The sequence below is a fragment of the Mobula hypostoma genome, chromosome 11 (genome assembly GCF_963921235.1).
Source record: "Mobula hypostoma chromosome 11, sMobHyp1.1, whole genome shotgun sequence".
Taxonomy (NCBI): Eukaryota; Metazoa; Chordata; class Chondrichthyes; order Myliobatiformes; family Myliobatidae; genus Mobula; species Mobula hypostoma.
Genome location: NC_086107.1, coordinates 110,210,573 through 110,234,923, shown reverse-complemented (window position 1 = coordinate 110,234,923; position 24,351 = coordinate 110,210,573). Strand labels below are relative to the sequence as shown.

General features: G+C 41.0%; 1 protein-coding gene across 15 annotated transcripts in view; it reads left to right on the top strand.

Moving 5' to 3' along the window:
• Positions 1-23,561, top strand: part of LOC134354103 (activating transcription factor 7-interacting protein 1-like) — a 154,098-nt gene extending 130,537 nt beyond the window's left edge. For 10 of the 15 annotated variants that reach the window (XM_063062876.1, XM_063062866.1, XM_063062877.1 and 7 more), the window contains 6 exons: positions 1,966-2,247; positions 6,056-6,134; positions 7,249-7,476; positions 11,362-11,580; positions 12,554-12,663; positions 13,696-23,561. In XM_063062876.1, the coding sequence (XP_062918946.1) occupies positions 1,966-2,247; positions 6,056-6,134; positions 7,249-7,476; positions 11,362-11,580; positions 12,554-12,663; positions 13,696-14,115 (1,338 nt within the window). In that variant the 3' untranslated portion in view covers positions 14,116-23,561. The remainder of the gene's footprint in view (positions 1-1,965; positions 2,248-6,055; positions 6,135-7,248; positions 7,477-11,361; positions 11,581-12,553; positions 12,664-13,695) is intronic. The other 5 variants (XM_063062869.1, XM_063062867.1, XM_063062868.1 and 2 more) reach the window with 5 other exon arrangements.
• The last annotated feature ends 790 nt before the right edge of the window (positions 23,562-24,351 follow it).

Below are 24,351 nucleotides of genomic sequence, written 5' to 3'. Positions count from 1 at the left end.
AGAGGCCAGAGTGGGCAATAGAAGAAGAAATGGGGAGGTTTTTTTTACTGGAAGGAGAAGTCGATATTCATGCCATCAGGTTCATATTGCTCCTCCACCTTGAAGGCAACATCAAGAGGAAGCCATGGACTGACATGTCTGAATGAGAATGGGAATCATAATTTAAAGTATTTGACCACCAGGAAGTTCCGCATTTGGCGGATGGAGCAGAGGTGCTTAATGAAGTGATCCCCCAATTTACAGCGAGTCTCACCAATGTAGCAGCCCAGTGTTTTTTACAAGAACATTAAAGGAAAATGCAGGTCCAAAATAAGAGCAGAAATGCTGGACGTACTCAGCAAGTCAGGTACCAACTGTGGAGAGCGAGAGAGACAGAGTTAACAGTTCAGGATGTCTATTCGTCAGAACCACAGTGAGAAACCACTGGAGGGAGCACTGTAATACAGTGGCGTCTAAGGGGGGTGGTAGTCCAAGTTGCCTTTCTGTGGTGTAAATCAGGGAACACTTCTTACTGTATGACAACTCTGGAGGAGTTACAAGCTTCAGTGGCTGAAATAGGTGAGGCTGTGCATACAACAACTGCTGCCCAGGTGCTTCACCAGTCACAGCTCACTGGGAAAATGGCGAAAAGAAAGCCACTGTTGGGGGGCGGGGAGAAAAACTCAAATGAAATCGCGGCTAGAGTTTGACAGAAGCAATGTGGGAGACTGAAGTCAGCTGAAAGAAGGTTCTATGGCCTGATGAAACCAAAATTGAGCTTTTTGGCCATCAGGCTAAACGTTACGTTTGCTGTAAGCCAAACACCGCACATCATCAAAAACACACCATCCCTACTGTGAAGCATGGTGGTGGCTGCATCATGCTGTGGGGATGCTTCACTGCAGCAGGCCCTGGAAGGCTTGTGAAGGTAGAGAGTAAAGTGAATGCAGCAAAATACAAGGCAACCCTGATGTAGTGTGCAAGAGAACTAAATGGGAGAAGATTTGTTTTTCAGCAAGACAATGACCCCAAGCATAAAGCCAAAGCTATAGTGCCTATACAAAGTATGCACCCCCACTTGACAGTTTTCATGTTTTATTGTTTTACAACATTGAATCATAATGGATTTAATTTGGTTTTTTGACACTGATGAACAACAATGTCTATGTCAAAGTGAAAACAAATTTCTACAAATTGGTCTAAATTTATTACAATTATTGGAAACACTAAATATTTGATTGTGTGATTACTCACCTCCTTCAAGTCAGTATTCAGTAGATGATGGATTATGAAGACACGTCCTCTTTTATTGTCATTTAGTAATGCATGCATTAAGAAATGATACATTATTTCCTCTGGTGTGATATCACAAAACACAGGACAAACCAAGACTGAAAAAATTGACAAAACTGTGGCAGCAATTACAGCCTTGAATCTGAGAGGTTAGGTACCTTAACAGCTTTGCACATGTGGCCACTGTACTTTTTCCCCCATTCTTCTTTACAAAACTGCTCAAGCTCTGCTAGATTGCATGGGGATCATGAGTGAACAGCCCCACAAATTCTCAATTGGATTGAGGTCTGGACTCTCTGACTTAGCCACTCCAGTACATTAACTTCATTGTTTTTAAGCCATTCCTGTGTATAGTGCCTGTAAAAAGTATTCACCCCCACTTGGAAGTTTTCATGTTTTATTGTTTTACAACATTGAATCATAATGGACTTAATCTGGCTTTCTGATCAACAGAAAAAGACTCTTTCATATCCAAGTAAAAACAGATCTCTACAAAGTGATCTAAATTAATTACAAATGTAAAACAAAGTACCTAATTGCATAAGGATTCACCCCCTTTTAATATGACACACCAAATCATCACTGGTGCAGCCAATTGGTTTTAGAAGTCATTTAATTAGTTAAATGGAAATCACCTGTGTGCAGTCAAGGTGTTGCAATTGATTGTAGTAAAACTACACCTGTGTCTGGAAGGTCCAACTGCTGGTGAGTCAGTATCCTGGCAAAAACTACACCATGAAGACAAAAGAACACTCCACGCAACTCCGCGAAAAGGTTATTGAAAAGCACAAGTCAGGAGATGGATACAAGAAAATCTCCAAATCTCTGAATATCCCTTGGAGTACAGTTAAGTCAATCATCAAGAAATGGAAAGAATATGGCGCAGCTGTAAATCTGCCTAGAACAGGCCGTCCTCTAAAACTGGGTGACTGTGCAAGAAGGGGACTAGTGAGGGAGGCCACCAAGAGACCTACAGTAAGTAACTGTTTGGAGTCTGGGACAGTAGGGTTAAAAGTGTTTCCTCACTGACAGAACAAAGCACAATTTATTCTTCAGGGATCCAAGCTTTTTCACCCTGTATATCAGTGATTTTGATTTGATTACATTCAATTTGGATCCAAGCAAAACAGTATGGGATACTTCATTAATGATGGAAAATTTAATAATGAACAAGGAGCAAAGAAATTCCTGTGTATGGTGACACAGATCACAAATATATTACACTGGCACAATAAATTCAGAAAATCCACTGGCCTTTTTGGGAAACCAGCCATGATATGTACCACCAATGTATTGTAATCTTAAAAAAAGACATTGATTCTTCAAAAAGCCATGTTCTTGATCAGTGGAGTATCCTTGGTATCACATTTATAACCCACTATTAACCCATCTTGAAACCCTATGCATCCATATGATATCTTTGGTGTCAAATGAAATTTGAAACAATAACCCAGGTGGTCAGAGGTATGAATGTCTAAGAGCATAAGAATTAAGAGCAGATTAGCTCAAAGACCTCTTAAGTTTGCTGATCCATTTAGTAGGACTATGACAAATTTGGTCCATTTTCCAGACATACCCAAAAAGACTGTTGCTCTCAGTAATGTATATTACTGGGCAACTAAGTCACCATGAATCTGAAAAGTGGAGAATTGCAGATCATAAGCCATCTAAGTAAAGAGAGTCCAGATAGTCATTACCAAAAGCTTCTTGGTTCTAGGTTCTTCAGCTAGAGGAGGAGGACTCTCAGCATCTATTATTCTGTTTCCATCTTGCTGACTCCATGGAAAAAAACAGTTCATGAAACTATCCTTTAGGTAACATTTCGGAGAACATGTGCTACATCAGCTCCAAGATGAATTTGTGTTGTCCTGGATATAAAGACAAAAAAAATATGCAGTTCTCTTGCAGGTGCCCTGTAGAATTGCAGTAAGATTTACCCATGTTTGTACTCCTCTGCTATGCAATAGATACCTGAACTTCTGTCTTTCTGTGGCCATGTTCTGGTTCTGTACTTGAGTACACCCAGATCCCTCCAAATACCTACAGTGAATCAATATTCTGATTTTCCATTCTTCCTACAAAAAAAAACATTTTCAATATGACGCCCCAAAATAGAGCACCTATGTTTAACACCACTGAGTTTTAAGAGATATGTGCCTGCAGACTTGAAGATCTATCAGTTTAATGTAATATAAATAGGGACAAGAGGAGGCCTTTTTCCTCCTCAAGCCTATTCTGATATTCAGTAAGGTCATGACTGATGCAATTTCCCTCATCTAGTTTTCTAGCCTGTCCCTATAATCCTCGATTTCATTACTTATTTAAAGCTGAGGTAGATAGCAGTATCATGGATTCAAGTATCCAGCCTGCTTTACTTTCTCGGGTAAGGAATTCCAAAGACACTCAACCCTTTGAGAGAAGTCTTTCTACCCCATCTCTGCCTAAGTTGGACAACCCCTTATTCAGGGTCTTTGCTGTCTCTAGTCCTAGGTTCTCCTTTGAGTCTAGGACCTAAAAAAGAACCACCCAAGGATAAGCCCGTCAACTAATCACTTGGTTCAAAAAATATTGATCCACAACGGGATTAATTGAGGGGAGTGGATGAAATACGGCAAGCCAGCACAGAATTGTGAGGGCAAACCCCGTTCAGCCGGTTTTAATGTGATGTGCATAGACTTGCAGCAGCTTCTGATAGGGTGCCAGATTACAGCTGTATCAGCACAGCTGATAAAGGAGTTATAAGGGAGACATTGGTAGTATGAATACAATGTTTGTTTAGTTGTAGACAGTATGAGCAAGTCTTTGAAAGTCACAGGTATAGAGGGAAGGAATATGAATGGTGATGTTAAAAAAGTAGTTTTAGATCTCTAGATGTACTCTCAATAGTGTCTTATACAGTAGTAGTAAAACTTACTGTCTTTAACTCCCTGAAAGTAAAAGACGGCATTCCATTAGCTGTCCATCTTGCCCGCTGCATTTGCATGCCAGTTTTCTGTGTTTCCTGTGCAGTAACCCACAAACCTGTGCTGCATCTTTCTGTGGCCTTTCTTCATATAAATAACAATCTGTTTTCTACATTTAACCTATGAATATCCCTCTGTAATTTATTTCTACTCTCCGCAGCCTGTCTTCCACTTCCACTTGTACTGCCTGCAAATTTGCAGTTAAGTTTCCCTCTGCATTCTAAACAAGAGCAAACTTAACCCTAAAATTTCCATTCACAGGAAAGATTGAGGTCACTCAGTGGCCGTGGTAGTTAACAGTTGTGTTTCTCCCTTCACACCGCATTGTATACGAAAGGCAAAGGCTACTAGGGTATTGAGAGGATCCTGATGAGTGAGGTTGGGTGTCTCTCGCTGGATGTGGGCAAAATAAAGACTGTGACCTCATGGGACTTTGATGGTGAGATTTCTCTCACTTAAAGCAAATTTGCCGATGACACAAAGCTGGGTGGCAGTGTGAAATGTGAGGAGGATGTTATGAGAATGCAGGGTGACTTGGACAGGCTGGGTGAGTGGGCAGATGCACTTTAATGTCGATAAATGTGAGGTTATCCACTTTGGTGGTAAGAACAGGAAGGCAGATTATTATTTAAATGGAATCAAGTTAGGAAAAGGGGAAGCACAACGAGATCTAGCTGTTCTTGTACATCAGTCACTAAAAGCAAGCATGCAAGTATAGCAGGCAGTGAAGAAAGCTAATGGCATGCTGGCCTTCATAACAAGGGCAATTGAGTATAAGAGCAAAGAGGTCCTTCTGCAGTTGTACAGGGCCCTGGTGAGACCACACCTGGAGTACTGTGTGCAGTTTTGGTCTCCAAATTTGAGGAAGGACATTCTTGCTATTGAGGGAGTGCAGTGTAGGTTCACAAGATTAATTCCCAGGATGGCGGGACTGTCATATGTCAAAAGATTGGAGCGACTGGGCTTGTATACTCCGGAATTTAGAAGGCTGAGAGGGGATCTTATTGAAACATATAAGATTATTAAGGGATTGGATACGCTGGAGGCAGGAAGCATGTTCCCGCTGATGGGTGAGTCCAGAACCAGACGCCACAGTTTAAGAATAAGGCGTAGGCCATTTAGAACAGAGTTGAGGAAAAACTTTTTCACCCAGAGAGTGGTGGATATATGGAATGCTCTGCCCCAGAAGGCTGTGGGGGGCCAAGTCTCTGGATGCTTTCAAGAAAGAGATGGATAGAACTCTTAAAGATAGTGGATTCAAAGGTTATGGGGATAAGGCAGAAACCGGATTATTACAACACCTGTGACCCAGGTTCAGTTCTGCTGTCTGTGAGGTGCTTGTACATTCTCCCTGTGACCATGTGGGTTTCCTCCCACGTTCCAAGAACGTGCTGGTTAGAAAGTTAATTTGTCATATGAGGTGTAATTAGGGAGCACGGGTACATTGGGTCAAAAGGGTCTGTTACCATGCTGTAATCTCTTCTATAAAAAAATGTTCCCGTCTTTCAGCCACAAACATGCCCAAACATTTCTGCAAATTTATTTAATGATATTAACCAGGTAAGCCATACAATTTTCAGCACTCAAATCTGTCAATAGATCATTCTAGATATTTGTTCCAATCTACAACACAATACTTGTAAGTTCATGGAATAAAATGGTCACTTATCAGAACTTAAAATGTGAAACCATAGAGGACAGTTCACCTGTCACGGTTCACATCTCTCAGAGGTCTCTGCATAGTGACGTGAGCAGATGTTGATGTGTAGTCCATTGCCGCTCGAGGAATCCCATCGCAAAACAGCAGTTTTTTCTTTCAGAGTGGAAAGACAGGAGGAAGTGACGTGGGAGCTGTTATTGACCTGACTGGTGACGATGAAGAAGAAATGTCGACACAAGGTATGGACCCTTGCAATCTTCCACCATCTTCCTCTTGCAGCTCCCTGTATTTAGTGATGCATGACTCTCCCCTGTAATCTATAAACATCAGTTGCAGTTGTGACAAACTCCTGGTGCATGCCTGATTCTGATACAGAATTTCCCTCAGAAAGAATACCCATCCCTTCGGTGGGTTTATTTTAGCTAAGTGTATTTTTTAGGCCTGGTCCCGGTAATGTAGTTTATCATATAAATTAGAAGAGTATTGCAGTAATAAAAATTGGCAGTTTTTTTTTATCAATTAGCACTCTAGGTATTTTGGCCACTTAGTCCAATAAGTCCCAGCAGACACACTATGTAGAAAATCATTTCCTATCATTGAAAGCAAGTTAAATATTTACAGTATTCATCGAAGATTTCTTAAATATTCATCTCAAACAAAATAAAACTAATCCGTTGAGCAGTACATAGGAGCTGTGTAGGCAGAACTTAGAAGATTACAACATAAGAATAGGTCTTTGGCCCAGGATGTCTTTGCCAACCACGATCCCAAATCAAATTAATCATGTCTGTCTGCTTGTGATCCATATCCTTCCATTCCCTTCATGTTTATGTTTCTATCTAAATGCCTCTATTACTTCTCCTGCCGCCACCACCCGGGGGCAGAGCGTTCCAGGCACCTAGCACTCTGTCTAAACAGAAACTTGTCCTGCACATCTTAAAATTACTCCTTGAGCACGCAAAATGTGATATCAATCTGGCTGAAATTGCATGTGAAATGGTACCGTAGTGGTTAGCATAACACTGTTACTGTGTTAGCAACCGGGATTCAATTCCTGCCACTGCCTAAGAAGTTTGTCCGTTCTCCCCGTGACCGTGTGGGTTTCCTCCGGGTGCTCCAGTTTCCTCCCACACTCCAAAGACACACGGTTAGTAGGGTAATTGGTCACATGGGTGTGATTGGGCCAGAGGGACTGTTACAGTGCTGTATCTCTGAAATTAAAATGAGCTTGCACCTGGATGCTATTACTGAAAAAATATGTCCATTCAAAGTGTTCTAAGCTTCTCTCTATGGGTGGATGTGGTGATATGTCATAGGCTTGTATTACTTTGGCATACTTTTTATCTTGACTAGGTGCCAGGAAACACAATCAGCCTATTAACCAAGGAACGAACCAGCTTCCGCTACCCCTGCCCATTGTCCAAAACCAGGTTCGACCTCCTGCTGCTTCCCAGGGGATTTCTGCACAGCTGCCCTCCACACAATCCCACTTACCAGCAAGCCAGAACAGCACGGGCACAATCGGGTTAACAGTACAGACTGCCAGTGTGCACAGTGTGTCTGCAGGTAGAGTATTAGCAGGTATTGAATCCTAATGTTAAATACAAGTTTCTGATCTCGTCTTGGCATTTGTAGGACAGAAAATTGGCTGGTTTGGAGGCTGCTTAGTAGTGCTGGCACTTGTCCTAGTGTCACTTTATGAACATAACAATCAGTGTATGTATATAAGCTATTTTATGTATTTATATTTATTGTGTCTTTTTAATATTATTATTGTGCTCTTTATCTTTTGTGGGATTTTTGTGCTGCATCTGATCCGGAGTAACAATTATTTCATTCTCCTTACACTTCTGTACAGGAAATGGCATTAAACAATTTTAAATCTTGGGTCATAGTTACACTTCCAAAATTTACAAAGATGTTATTGAGATGCCCCCATATTGTTTCATTGTTTTAACATAGAAACAGACTCTCTAACACTACGGGCAGTACAGGCCCTTCAGCCCATAGTTGTTTTATCGATCTTTTAACCTACCCTAAGACCAATCTAACCCTTCCCTCCTACGTAGCCCTCTATTTTGCTATCATCCACATGCCTATCTAAGTGTCTCTTAAATGCTCCTAACGTATCTGCCTCTATCACCATGCACTCTTGTGAAAAAACATTTTGTGTTTTTAAAAAAAAAACAACCTGCCTTTGACGTCCCCCTATACTTGCTTCCAATTACCTTAAAATTATGCCTCCTCATCTTAGCCATTTCTACCCTGGTTAAAAAAAACGTATCTGGTTTTGTGTGCGAATTTACGATAAAACTCCAGTGCATCCTACTGGGATTAGGAGTGAGGTGTCAATAGCTTCTTTACATAGCCCTGTTCCCCTTGCCCTACTCCCCTACACACTTCAGTCCCACAGGTTCAAGGTCAGAACCTCTTGAAGGTTAAAGTGAGAGGAGTATCAGGCAAATGATGAAGAGAAATGGTTAAGATACTAGCACCCTCTGGTCGTGGTGGGTAGTCAGAAGCAGGAGGCGTGAGGTGCAACAGATCAGGTTCTCTCGGAGTGCTGGTGTTCTGTCTGCTGCAGATGAGAGGTAATGGGAGTGGATTGTGATTATGCTGGTTTAGGAAAGTGAAGACCTGAAGAATGCAAGGTATTGACAACACAGCTGGTTTTACAGTTTGCCTCCCCGTTGATCGAGTCTTGTTGCAATATGAGTGTTTCATAAGGAATGACGTCCATCCTCTGCGCTATTGACACAGAAACCTTATAGTGCACAAGGGTGAACTCATCACAGAAGTATCCTGATAATTTTCCAAAGCAATGCAGAAATGTTTGTAATTATGTTTCATTCCAAATATTTGATTGCCTCATTTTTCAAAGCCACAGGGCGGCACGGTAGCATAGTGGTTAGTGTAGTCATTTTACAGCACCAGCTGTCAGATTCAGGCTCAATTCCTGCCACCATCTGTAAGGAGTCTGTACGTCCCCGTGGCCGCATGGGTTTCCTCCAGGTGCTCTGGTTTCCTCCCACATTCCAAAGATGTATGGTTAGGGAAAATGAGTTGTGGGCTTGCTATGTTGCTGCTGGAAGCATGGCGACACTTACGGGCTGCCCAGTACAATCGTTGCTGATTTAATTTAACTTAAATGACACATTTCACTGTATATTTCTATGTACATGTGACAAATAATGTTGATCTTTAAAATAATAAAATATGTGTTCAGCTGAATTTCCAGGTAATCGATCCCAATGTGTGGCTACAAATAATCCCAACGTGAAGAAAAAAAAACAGGAGAATTCTTGTTCCTTAAACAGAAATTCCTGAAAGAGGTTCTTTGGCCATTGTCATTATTGTGTTCAACGGTGAGGGAGAGTGCAGAGCAAACCAGGACACCAATATGCAGGATATTCAGCTGAACTTTATTGAATACACTGCTTCTTCAGTATGTGAACTCCTTCCATGTGGGAGTGGCTAATTGAGTGACATGGGAGTAACACTACAGTCACACTGCTGTTTGTGGCATTTTCATTCGAGCTCGAATGATTTCTATGTTGTGAAAGACTCCCTAAGTGTTTGCCCTCTCCTTTCTTTAGTCCTGTTAAAAAGGGGTGAAATGTATCCAGGTTGCAGATAAGAAAACAGCAGGAAGAAGAAAAGTCTGATATAGGTAAACTTCCAGCCCTAAGCAGTAGGTGTACTGTAGGAAGAATATAAGTCAGGATTTTTTTTAAAGAATATGGCAATAATGGTAGACATTTAATTTTTGCAAAAGGAAATCTAAGCAAATTTGCAAAGGTAGAACAGAGTCCATTCAGGATTTCTGTGCAGCAAACCAGGGAGCGAGTTATTTAGATCTGGTTATGTGAAATGAGGTGGGATTATTAATAGTTGAGGAATTCCTGGGGGCAGAGTGATCATAACTTAAAATTTCATGCTCAGTTTTAGAGTGACCTGTATCTTAAACCTAGAGGGAATTAGAACGATATGAAGGCAAAGTTGGCTATCAGAGTTTGGGAAAATTGAAGCTAAGGTGGACAGATAGCAAGTGCTAACATTGAAGGAAATGTTTCATCGTTCTGAGCAAACATATATTCCATTGAGATACAGAATGTGGAAAAAAATCTATCTGTAGTTAACTGGAAAGGTTAAGAGTGTCCAATTGAAAGGAAAAGAATTAGAATTGGTGTTCAGACAGAAAATGGAGAAGGCAGAAGGCAAAGAATAAACTGGGAAAATGTAGATTGCACCGAATACTGGTGAGATTGCACCCATAATCTACAATTTACAGATTTGGCCTTTACTTAAGGAGCTTGCGTTACCACTTGCATTTGAGACGGTTTACGAGCTTGATTCCTGTGAGGTAAGGGGAGTATATTCTCAGGAATGATGACCTCCACCTGCTGGGGTACAGTTGAATGAGAGCAGTTCATTCTGAAGGGGGGGCTAGGTAGGGTGGGTGTTGGGAAGGTGCCTTTTATTGGTGTGGGGGGTGTGGAATCCAGAACTATGGGGCATAGAATCAGAATAAGGCATTGTGCATTTAAGGAAGAGATGAAGAGAAGTTTCTTCCTAATGTTCAGGAAAAGATGTACAGGTTTTTTTTAGATCTATGAGGGAGCTGAGATGATGGGACACAGGCAGGAACTTGCAGATCAGATCAGCCGTGATCTAATGAAAGTCAGATTAAATGGGTGGGGCGAGGTGACTTAGGTTCAGATCTTTCTGTAATGATTAGTTTCATCACACCAGTTATTACTGTCTGAACCTAAGGAAGGTTGTTATGGTCAAATGTGAACCAGTTGAAGCATTGGTTTACACGTAATCAGTGACCACTAGGCTCGACAGTTTCTATCCCACTGTAATCAGAACAGGCCTCTTGTTTGATGAGGTGGGCTCTTAGCCTCACAATCTACCTCCTTATGATCTTGCACTTTATTGTTTGCCTGCATGGCACCTTTTCAGTAGCTTTTACACTTAATTCTTCAATGTTTTTGTTTTATTTTGCTCTAGCTGCAATCTGATCTGTATGAACAGTATGTAAGACTAGCTTTTCACTGTATCTCCATACATGTAACAATAATAGACCACTTCCAGCAACACACACACACACAAAATGCTGGACGAATTTGGCAGGTCAGGCAGCATTTATGGAGAGGAATAAACAGAGAACATTTCGGGCTGAAGCCCTTCCTTTCCTGTCCTGATGAAGGGGAGAAGAAGCCTGAATAAGAGGTAAGGGAAGGAGTACGAACTGGTAGGTGATAGGTGGAAGAGGTAAAGGGCTAAAGAAGAAGGAATCTGATCATAGAGGACAGAGGGCCATGGAAGGAGGAGGGATGCCAGAATGGGGAATGTGGAGAAGAGGGAGGGTTCACAAAAATCAATAAATGTGTGAGTGTTTCTTAAGAATGCTGGCATACGTGGATCAGATATGGCATAATATTCAATGTGTTCTGTTCACAGGGCAATCAAATCAGAGTATTCTGCCGCATCAGCGTCCTCAAATGCCCCCGCCCACGTCACAAGCACCCATCAGACCTCCCCCTGCCATTCTCCAAAGAGGAAGCACCAACCCTGCAGTTTACACATCGTCCCCAGCATACCAAAGTCACAGTGCAGTGCGTGCTGTAACGACACAGAGCCAGGCAGTCCGCCAGCCCAGTCCTCAGCCTCCTGTCAGTGGTAAGGATCACCTTAGTTCATTTTAACCTCGTAGAAAAACGAAGGAAAATCTACAGTGTTTAACTCCATTTTCCTCCTGCCTTGGAAATATTCTGTTTTTAGGTAAACAAGCTTATGACATTCCATCCGTTGTCTGTAAGGAGTTTGTATGTTCTCCCTGTGACCATGTGGGTTTCCTCCAGGTGCCCCTGTTTCCTCCTGCAGTCCAAAGACATATGGGTTAGGATTGTAAATTGTGGCATAAATGCAAGAGATTCTACAGATGCTGAGAATCCAGAGTAGCACATACAAAATGCTGGAGGAACTCAGTGGGTCAGGCAGCATCTATGGAGAGAAATAAAGAGCTCACAGTTCAGGTAGAGGCCCTTCATCAGTCCTGATGAACGGTCTCGGCCTGGGACATCGGCTGCCTGGGCTGCTGGGTTTCTCCAGCACTTTGTGTAGGTCGTGGACATGGTGCCAAAAGCACGGCGACATTACGAAGCTGTCTCCAGTGCATCCTCAACACATGCGGTGTACTTCACTGCGTGTTTCAGTATACATGTGGCAAGTAAAAGCTAATCTTTAAACTTTTTCCTCACAGATAATAGTTAAAGTTCCTTTGGAAATAGGGTGTTGAATGCTTTGAGAGTGAGAATTCAAAAACCTTCACTTCAGAGTCAGGTGGCCAGAATCTGAAAAATTGTACATCGACCCCAACAGCTCACCATCATCCTGCCAGTCATCATTCAAAGCTCTAAAGTTCAAAATACATTTATTATTGAAGTATGTATACCATATACAACCTTGAAATTCAACTTCTTACAGGCAGCCACGAAACAAAGAAACACAATGGGGGGGGAACTCATAACCAAGACTGACGAACATCCAATGGACAAAAAAGGAACAAATTGTGCAAACATTTTTTTAAAAAGTAAACAATTTGTTCTTTTTCTTTTCAGTACACTCAAAGTAAAGTCTTGTATTCTGTCAGCAGGGATGTCAGTCCGGCCACCACAAACCTCGTATATCGTCAACAATGTGATCTCTATCCCAATGATGCCGAATATGCCTCAGTTCACGGTACATCACCGGCCTTCACAGGTAAGGCACAGGAGGGCAGCGCTGTAATAATCAAAAAAAACATCAGAGTCAGGTGGAGGGATTGGGTCATGTATTAACCAATACAGCATATTAAATATTACTTTTCTGCCTTGTAAATTTTCTCTGTACTTACTTACATCTTTCCTGTAGGTGGCCAGAACCGCACACAGTACTCCAAATTTTGCCTCGCCAATGTCTTACACAATTTCAACATTACATCCCAATTCCTCTGCTCACTTTGATTTGTGAAGGCCAATGTATCAAAAGCTCTCTTTATGACCTTATATACCTGTAATGCCACTTTCAAGGAATTATGAACCTATATTCCCCGATCCCTCTTCTACCACGCCCTATGCCCTATGTCCTTCCCTGGTATGTCCTCCCAAACTGGAACACCTCAAACTTGTCTGCATTAAATTCCATCTGACATTTTTCAGCTCGTTTTTGCAACTGGTCCAAATCCTAACAGCCTTCCTTGGTAGTGCCTGCAAATTTGTTGAACCCGTTTCCCACATTATCATCCAAGTCATTAATATAGATGACAACAACAGGCCTAGCACTGATCCCTGTAGAACACCACTAGTCACATCTGTGAAAGGAGTTCTTCAGTCTTTCTTTTTGCATAGTTTTCCATTGATTCTATTGTATTTCTCTGTTCCACAGTGAATGCCTGCAAGAAAATGAATGGTGACTTAACGTATGTTCTTTAATAATAAATTTACTTTGAACTTTGGACTTTGAAAGCTGCCTGATTCAAAACACTGATTGGTTTCTATTTCGATAGCTGCTCCTTGAGTGGCTGAGTTCTTGAATGTTTCTTCTTGTTTTCAGATCCCAGCACTTACACTTTTTGTTTCCCAATTTTCACGTGACCCTCAATACAAAGATTCCAATGCACCCATTCTATCATACTTGTTCTGGTGTTGTAGTTTTCTGAAGTCTTGCATCGTATGATTTGATTTAAGAATCAGACTTAAGTAATGGGTGGGCTTTCTCGGGCTCTGGAAATGACCTGTCTCCTTTACGTTGCAGCAGGATCCTCCACGACCTATCCACCCAGCACCGCTCCCTGAAGCCCAAGCACCACAGAGGCTACCACCAGAGGCAGCCAACACCTCAGCGCCCCAGAAGCCCCACCTGAAGCTGGCCCGTGTCCAGAGCCAAAACGGAATTGTCCTGTCCTGGAGTGTTCTGGAGGTGGACCGTTCTTGTGCCCCCGTGGACAGTTATCATCTCTACGCCTACCACGAAGATCCAGCTACCACCACACCATCTCAGTGGAAGAAGATAGGAGAAGTGAAGGCACTACCCCTTCCCATGGCCTGCACTCTTACCCAGTTTGTCTCTGGAAGCAAGTACTACTTTGCAGTCCGAGCAAAGGACGTTTACGGCCGATATGGACCTTTCTGTGACCCGCAGTCGACTGATGTGATGTCGACACAGGGTAATTAATATCAAAAATCAACAAAAAGAATCACGATATTTTTTCATTTCTTTTCTTACATCATGCATGACGTGTTGTAGTTTTTCTATAGATGTCTCTGACTCGATTAGTACCTGTGTACACTACACTGTATATATACAAAGAGGTTCATGGTATAAATTAGGCAGCACAATAAATACAGGATGTTGCACCAAGATGTGCTGCTTACTCCTCCTCTGAGTTGCATTTCTTTCCGCTGCAGACTCTATTTGACCGGAGGTGTGTGACTCGTAGGGTCTTTAATGAGGCGTCACCTACAGTGGAATTATTCAGCTCGTTCTATGGTTCTCAATGGGTCGACATTTAAAGAGAAACATTCCTAAATGTGACAAATGATGCAGACTGTTAAAGTGATTCGTACATGTATAACTTTTTGTGTTTTTTAAAAATTTTTTTTTACAATTGTTTTCACTGCGGCCTCTATCACTTTGAGAAGCAGTGAAAGTTGATCAGCAGTGACTAGGATAATTGCCTGAAATACTCCTGAAATGAATGCAACTTGCAATAGACTGCATACTTGATTCAGAGAGGCATTGTGACTGATTGAGCCTCAGCAAAGATGTCAGACCCCTCCCACCCCCTTTCTTTTATTTTTCCAGTCAGATTATTGAAACCATGTAAGATTTCAAACTGAGTTGCTTTACTGTGTTTTGATGGGAAGGGATTTTGGGTAATACGGTGGCGAATAAAAACAGATTCTATGGTTTTTGCCAAATGCCTGCATTAGAAGTGTTATCAGAGCAACCTGTTGGTTCAGAAGATACAAATAAGATTCTCAAATATATTTTTAATCAGTGTGAAAGAAGTACCTTATGTGTTCACTGGATAGTGAGTCTTTGAGAGAACCTTTTTTCATCAGTACCACTTTTCTGGTATAATGAATTTTTTAAGAAGATATATAAATATATATATATATATGTATATGTAAATCTCAATCCTGCTCTCCCATTAAAGCCACTATGTTGTATATATTCTTCCTTGCGAGCATCAAATCTTTCGTTTCGAACTTGATCTCAAGTCAGCAAGCACAAATCCTGCCATCCTGGGGGTGAGTGTTTCCATGCTCTTTGAAGGGGCAGATTAGTTAGCAGGAGCGAGTAAACGGTGCTTGTGCTGAGCGGTTTTCAAATTCTTCCCGGATCGCCTTGCGGTTTTCTCGCTGCAGTGGTTTCGGCGAGTCCCTTGCCTTTGGTTGAGTTCATACCTGTTTTTTTTTAAATTACCAGATGCCCACTACTACCGTATTATAAACCCCTTCTATTTGAAGCTCTATGATATGGAAATCAGAACTGCTTAAGACCTGTCGGCACAATTCTGTTAGTGAAAGTCTGATCTGTCTGTTATACAGTGACATTGGTGTGGTGCAAACATGCCGACTCAAAATCTGGTACACACAAGGATGAACCAAGTAGTTCTCAATACCACACCTGACAAAGTTGTGCTCCTGCACTGAAAGTTGGTTATTGTTGTAAAGCATTAATAAAGTTTAAAATTTTACATTAATTTAATCAAAGAATGGTCCTTTGAATTGGGTTATGGCTGTTAATTTAACCTGCATCACATACAGTCCCTCCCCTATCCCTATCCCCATCCCTAGGGCGGCAGTGGCCAGCCAACAGCCTCGCCAGATGATTGCTGCTGTTTGTGTATTTAGAAACAATCTAATTTGAGCAGAACCTTAAAACACCATAGTTCAACTAAACTTCTTCAAAATGGCCATAGTCGATTAGCTGTTGTGACACTGACCTCATACAGGATTAAAAATGATATTATGCACGAATTGTTACTTGTTTTGCGGGCTGTACTATTTCAATTGAGATTGAGGCCCCTCATCCATGCTCCAGCGTGCTTCAGTACCTTTTGAGGGACCCAAGGCCATATTGAGTAACAATAGGGAGAGATCCAGAGCAAATAATGGTTGGCCATGTGATGGCCAGCAATGATTGGTAGGTGGTCAATGGAGAAAAGTCTTCCAGCAGTTAAGGGGAATGGCAGGGGATTTACAACCTATTGCAGTGTAAAGCATCTACTGGGAAAGAGCACTGCTTGGTGCAAGGGGAATGGACGCCTGTTTGTCTGCAGGTGAAGTCAGTTGGGGAAGAGAATTATCAGTGGAGCTTGGGCAACTGATGTCACTCAATGAATATTCCTCTGCGGGTCTCGGGAATAGATTAAACAATTTGAACACCAGTAAAGTGTGCCTCACTGTATCATTTTACTTGGAGAAAATTATAACTTATTACATTGTTTACTCATTTATGCAGCCTTCTAGCCAAAGGGTACAACAATAAAAACATGAAAAGTATATTTGTAATAAATAGTGAGAGATATCTCTTTCCCAGGGAGGGATTAAACACTGAAATGCTGGAACAGGTTGAATGTAATTGTATTGCTTTTTGGTTTTTTTATATTATTATTCTTTAGTTTACACTTAGTATACGGTCAATTGCAAGATCATGATAATTGTATTTCAGAAATGTGGCATCATGCTGTGTTGCCCTGGATGCGACTTTTAAGTGAAATTTTGTTCACAAAAATCTGAAGTTTATAGTGTGAAAATAAAGATACTAGCAATGTGGTCTTCTCTCTTGCGTATAACTAAAATGAAACTTCCAATTTAGTCTTCCACGTCCAGCCCAGTTCCTCATATATCTCTAATTACTGCCCTCAAAAGTTCAAAGTAAATTTATTATCGAAGTACGTACATATCAACATATACTGCCTTGAGATTCTTTCTTGCAGAGATTTACAGGAAAATGAAATACAATAGAATTTATGAAAAATTATGAAGTTTCATAATGAATACACATATGTGGAGCCCAAGTTACACATGCTGGTTGTGTGAAAATCTGCCTCCTGGTTCACTTGGCAGCATTGATGATTGACAAACACAGGAGTCTTGCATTGTCCTTCTCCACTGGATCTCAATAAAGCAGTTACAAAGATGCTGAGATTAGTCTTTGTATTCCTAGTGAGGTATCAGGGTGGACAAGAAAATGGAGAAGATATCCCATTAATCCTCTCAGGTTTTTGTGTGCGCGTGTGCACACTCACTCGTGTGTGCATGCATGTCCATGTGTGTATTGGTATGTTACATGGGCACGATTTCTTCCTGACAATTTCAGAGTATCACAATGGATCTTGAATCTTCCACACATTTGAAAAGGATTGTTGTTTGTAATTTCAAATGGCATAGCCCGGGAGGGGCAGACACGAGGCTGGCTGGCTGAGAGCCAAAGTTGCATCAAACTTCATCTGGCATTTCATCCACAGCTATTCCAACATGGGTGGCCCAGGACTGGAGTAAAATGTGTCATCTTTTCTAGAGTTAAATTCTTCTGTTTATTTGTGTTTGTCTCTGACTAACTGGATACTTGTTGCCTAATTTGAACATTATGAATACAAGATGTAGTATTTCCCCAATTAAGCTGCTGAAACTAGAACTTCCCAAGCAAGTTTCAAGTCCAATATTTTACACCTTGCCTATTAAATATGGAATGGGTATTAGCATACTTGAAATATAAATTGTACGTTATAATCTCAATATTTTAAGCAAGATTACTTTTTTATTTCCATCTTTTATAGTTTCAAAATAACAAAAAAGGAAAAGGGCCTGAAGCAAAAGTTTGGGCACCCTGCATGGTCAGTACTTGGTAACACCCCCTTTGGCAAGTATCACAGCTTGTAAATGCTTTTTGTAGCCAGCTAAGAGTCTTCCAATTCTTCTTTGGGGGATTTTCACCCATTCTTCCTTGCAAAAAGGCTTCTAGTTCTTTGAGATTCTTGGGCTGTCTTGCATTCACTGCTCTTTTGAGGTCTAACACAGATTTTCGATTATGTTTAGGTCAGGGGACTGTGAGGGCCATGGCAAAACCTTCAGCTTGCACCTCGAGGTAATCCATTGTGGATATTGAGGTGTGTTAAGGTTCATTATCCTGTTGTAGAAACCATCCTGTTTTCATCTTCAGCTTTTTTACAGACACTGTGATATTTGCTTACAGAATTTGCTGGTATTGAATTGAATTCATTCTTTCCTCTACCAGTGAAATGTTCCCCGTGCCACTGGCTGCAACACAAGCTCAAAGCATGATTGATCCACCCCCGTGCTTAACAGTTGGAGAGGTGTTCTTTTCATGAAATTCTGCACCCTTTTTTCTCCAAACATACCTTTGCTCATTGTGGCCAAAATGTTCTATTTTAACTTCATCAGTCCACAGGACTTGTTTCCAAAATGCATCAGGCTTGTTTAGATGTTCCTTTGCAAACTTCTGACGTTGAATTTTGTGGTGAGGATGCAGGAAAAGTTTTCTTCTGATGACTCTTCCATGAAAGTCAAATTTGTGCAGGTGTCGTTGCACAGTAGAACAGTGCACCACCACTCCAGAGTCTGCTAAATCTTCCTGAAGGTTTTTTGCAGTCAAACGGGGGTTTTGATGTGCCTTTCTAGCAATCCTACAAGCAGTTTTCTTGGTCTTCCAGACCTCAACTTGACCTCCACCGTTCCTATTAACTGCCATTTCTTAATTACATTACGAACTGAGGAAACGGCTACCTGAAAATGCTTTGCTGTCTTCTTATAGCCTTCTCCTGCTTTGTGGGCACATTTATTTTAATTTTCAGAGTGCCAGGCAACTGCTTAGAGGTGCCCATGGCTGCTGATTGTTGCGATAAGGTTTGAGGAGTCAGGGTATTTATAAGGCTTTGAAATTTGCATCACCTGGCCTTTCCTAACGATGACTGTGAACAAGCCATAGCCCTAACAAGCTAATTAAAAGTTATCTGAGAGCTCAAATCTCTTGGGGTGCCCAAACTTTTGCATGGTGCTGCTTTCCTTTTTTTCACTCTAAAATTGTACAAAACAAAAATAATACACTAGTCTTGCTTAAAATGTTGAAAAGAATGTTTCATCTTTAACTTTGACTTTTGGAGATCAGTTCATCTTCTACTCACTTAACTTCACAGTAACAGAAATTTTGACCAGGGGTGCCTAAGCTTTTGCCATACCACTGTGTGTGTTCCTGTAGCACCTACCGGGTGGGAGGAGAGTAAAAGGTCCATGGTTAGGGTGAAATACATCCTTGATAATGCTTTGCCCAGGCAGCGTTTATGGTAGATGTTCTCAATGGTGGGCAATTGGGTGCCGATAATCCACTGGGATATATATACACACACACAGAACATAGAGCAGTACAGCACAGGAACAGGCCCTTCGGCCCACAATGTTGTGTCAAGCAAATTAAATAAATAATCAAATGGACAACCAATGCCTTCTGCCTAACAATGTCCATATCCTTCTGTTTCCTCACATTCATGTGCCTATTTTTTTTTTAAAGTCTCATGAATCTGTCTATCACCACCCCAGGCCCTGAATTCTAGGGATCCATCACTGTGTTTAAAAAAAGTCTTGCCCCTCATATCTCCTCTGAAATGCGACGCACACACACACACACTTTAAATACTGCCCTCCGGTATTAGATAATTTAATCCTCAGAAAAATATATTGTCCGTCTACACTATGTAAGCCTCTTGTAATATTATAAACCTCTATCAGATCTCAAAGTTCAAAGTAAATTTATTATCAAAGTGCATAAATATCATCATGTACAATCATGGGATTGTTTTCCTTGTGGGCATACTCACTATATCCATTATAGAAAAATAACCATAATAGAATCAATGAAAGACTGCGCCAAGTTCGTCCAACCCCTTGTTTCAATACATTTCATTGTTTTAATTGAAAATTACATTCTAGGGTTTATATACTCTAAGGTTCATTTGACTTCAGAATTGCTGAAATTAACATGTAATCTGTCCCTAATAATAGAATTATGATAGGGAATAGTACCAGCATATTCAATGTGCTTCTGTTACTGGCTGAATTGATTCTTATGCTGTCAAGGAAGATGCATCTTGCAGATCTGCAACTAGGTGTTTTCCACACCCTACTGACGTGTAATAATTCATTTTGAACGTTAGTGGTCTGTAATATTGAATGTATTAACAAATTGTTGCTTCTCCCTATTACAGTACAGTGCAAAAGTTTTAGTATCATGGAAAAGATCTAAAATGAAGATGCTTTCAAAAATAATGAAAAGTTTCTAAATATCAAAAAAATACTATAAAGAGCAGTAAACAGCAAAAACCTAAATCAAATCAATATGTGGTGTGACCACCTTTTGACTTTAAAACTGGATGAATTCTCTTTGATACACTGTCGTGCAGTTTTATAAGAAAATCAGCTGTTAGGTTGTTCCAAGCATCTTGGAGAACTTGCCTCTTCTTTTTGCAGACTTTGACTCTCTCTCCAGGTAACCCCAGACAGCCTCTGATGTAAGATCAGGACTCTGTGGTGGCCATACCATCTGTTGCAGAACTCCTTGTTCTTTTCATAAAAATATAGTTCTTTATGACCTTCGCCATGCATTTGGTGTCATTGTCCTGTTGCAGAATGAAATTGAGACCGATCAAGACGCCTCGCTGATGGTATTGCATGGTGGATGAGAATCTGCTTGTACCTCTCAGTATTAAGGATTCCATTATTTCTGAACAGTTCACCAACTCCCATTTGTAAAAATTAAGACCCAAACCTGCAGGGAACCTCCGCTGTGCTTCACTGTTGGCTGTAGACACTCATCCGTGTCACGCTCTCCAGCCCCTCCAATGACAAGTTGCCTCCTGTTTAAGTCAGAAATTTCAAAATTTTGACTCGTCAGTCCAGAGCACCTGTTGCCACTGTTCAACTCCCTAGAGCTGATGTTTTTGTGTGTAGGCGAGTCTCTTGGCTTTGTTTCCACTTGGAGGAATGGCTTTTTGGCAGCAACTCTTCCATGAAGACCACTTCTGACAAGACTTCTCCAGACTGTAGAGGGGTGTACTTGGGTTCCAGTAGTTTCTGTGAGCTTAGAACTGATAAGTGCTGGACGACTTCAGATTTAGAAGGAACATCAGTTTGACGTACAGTATCTCTCATCTGCTGCACTCTGTTTCCATGGCAGCCACTGTGTCTCTGGTCTCTCAACCTCACCTTTTTATTTGTGCTTCTTCAGAAGAACTTGGCCAACACATCTTGGAATTCCTGTTTGGGAGAGAGACTGCTGATGCAGGATGACCACCTTGTCTTGTTGCTCTGCTCACATTTGCCATGACGTAAGAATTGGTTAGTTCATTCAGCTCATTGCGTCATTGATCATTAGCACCTGTTTTCTATCTTTGATTAATCATGTAGTGTGCAATATACCTACAGAGGCATCAAGATTTTATTTGAAGAGTGGCATATTACTTAATATGTTACTTTCTTCAATTAAATACAAATATTTCTCTTACATTTAATTTTTTGGAAAATGAATGAGAAATCTAAAATTCTTTTCTATTGACACATTAATGCAGAAGGCACAAATTAAACATCTGAAACAAAAAATTGAGCATGCCTAAGACTTTTGCAAGTTCCAAACCCAACAGCTGCAGCAATTGCAAAATGTTTCTGGACAGAACATACTTCTGAGCCAGAGGAACAAAGCTGCTATCTTCACAAGTCAAACAATGGAAGTGGATCATGACCTAGACTTCATTCACCACCCTGCAAGAATGAATTGTAGAAATAGTTTTAATTTCTATGAATCTGCAACTGCCTCTCCTGATGTCACTGACATTAGCAGAAGTGGTGAGCTCACTGAAGAGGGAATTTCAAAGACAATGTGCCTTCACTCATTACCAATGTGGCTGAACCATGGCTTCCCCTTAATGCTACACCTTTCAAAGCTGTAGTATGTACATGTCACTAAGTACAACTCTCATTTCCCAACATGGAACATGCTCCCAAGTGCTGATGTGGCAAGGACAGAATATATTAAAGGGGCGAAGCTGTTTTGTTAATTCAGAATATCGTACATTAAGTGGTCTTAACTTTTCTTAATCAACTTCATAATCAACATTGGAAATTTGCCTCATTTGGGTGAGGCCCAAAGGGCCTGTACTGTGCTGTGCCATTCTATGTTCTATATCTCTAATCAGCCTCTCTGCCCAGAGTCAACCTTTGTACTGTTACGGTAGTTTTGGTGTTAAGACATATAGCAACTAACTTCAGATCTGGATATGGACGTAGATTAAATTTTAAATGCAGCTCTGGACAATGGGATCCTAGAGCTTTGGAAACAGCAGTTGATTGAAAGGCCAGACATTAATTAACATTGTCTAGAGTGTGAAGGCGAAGGGGGCAGGGGGTGAGAGTTACATGTGGTTTAAAGAAAACATTGTAGATACATTGTAAATATAGAATTGCCCTTTCATCTTTAGCATATAAAATGTCATGTAGTGTTGGGTCGAGCGGGCCTCTTTCTCCAAAAAGTTTTCAATATGATGCCTGCTGTGTCTCCTTTTGTCGAATAAAAGACTACTTCATATCTTCCAGTTACATCTCTCTGGTGACTTTGTTCATGCTACAACAGTACAAATCATTAATCTCTTATTCTGTGAGCCTGAAAGTACCTATGTCTAATTTTACATTCTAATTACAAGATCTTCCCACTGACCCTTCAACCCACTCCAAGATCAATCCAACGCCTTGTTACACTCAATTCAGATCTGGTGGTAAGAGAACTCAGAGGAAGCACAATTAATTTTAAAGCACTAATCAATTTATTCTGTACTCAAGGGAATCTAAGCAATATAATACTTACCTACTGCAAAGCCTCGTCTCTTCTTCTGTCTCCAATATTGCCGCAACAGTCTGTTGGTGCAGCTCCTCCATAAGTGTGGAGTGGTTGTGTTTGCTCCCAACTATACTTCTTCTAGAGGGCAGGGGAGTGATACCTCACTCTTTGTGCAACCAAGTTCTTCTTCCCCCACAGGTTGCCACCATAACTGCCACAGCAGGGTTCAGCAAAGCAAGGGAGTTTCACTATAAAGTTAACATAGCATGTTGAACCATGCTCTGCAATTTGTTTTCAATTAGTTCAGCTACCCCCTCACTCAAGTCACGTAGCAGCTGTCCAGATGTTCACCTATTGCTTGGCTTTACGTTTTATCCCTCCCTCCCACACAGCCCCCAATTTTTCCATCATCCATATGCCTATCTAAGAGTCTCTTAAATGTCCTGTAACGTATCTGCCTCCACCATCACCCCAGGCAGCACATTCCACACACCCACCACTCTGTGTAAAGAACTTAGCTCTGACATCCGCCCTATACTTTCCTCCAATCATCTTCAAGTTATGCTCCGCTCATATTAGCCATTAGTCACAGCACAACCTCTGGACTCAACAACTCATGTTCTCCGTATTGTTTATTTATTTGTTTGTTTATTTATTTTTTTGCGTGCAGAGTTAGCCTTCTTTTGCACATTGTTTGCCTGTTTTTTGGTGTAATTTTTCATTGATTCTATTGTGTATCTTTGCACCTACTATGAACGCCAATTGTATCTACTTCGATAATAAAATTACCTTTAACACTTGATTACAATCCATTTTCAGTTCTGTAGTTTGTACTACAAACATCAGTGAGATCATGGAGAACTGCTCTTCAGCACAGAATCAAAATCGTATATACTGCAGGTAGTTCTGGTGTTCAACGTCCCCCAACAATTGAGAAATCCCCAAATTCACCAGAATGTTACATCTCCGGAATGGGATTGAGACACATAAGCTAGAGTAGGAGTTAGCATTCACCCATTTGCCATTTAGTGACTGCACCACAGATAACGAATACTACTACAGATGCCGTGGCTGTGCATCAAAGTAGACTCAACAGATGAATGCCTTTCTAAACGGTGAGAGGGGAGGAAGTGGGTTCAGACCATTGTGTGAGCGCCTGTACTGAGAATACATGCAGTGTTCGTCATCAAGGCCAGTTCAGCACCTGGGAAAGACTTCAGACTTGACTTGAGGGAAGTGTAAATGAACAAATCTGTAACCTTGTTCTTCCCATTCAGTACCAAAGGGAACAGTAATTCCACTTGGTGCCCACGATTTGATTAAGTCCATAAGATATAGGAGCTGAATTAGGCACAGATATGGTACTCAATTCCACACCACCACTCAACTCTCAGTCTGTTCACACTATGCTCCATGCTGTGTAGAGCTTTAGCTCTGCTGTTTAAAGAAAAATTGCAAAATGAATTTTGAAGATCAAATTACAGTTTCACCAAAAATTAACAAAGTATCTTGAAGCAACACACACAAAATGCTGGAGGAACTCAGCAGGTCAGGCAG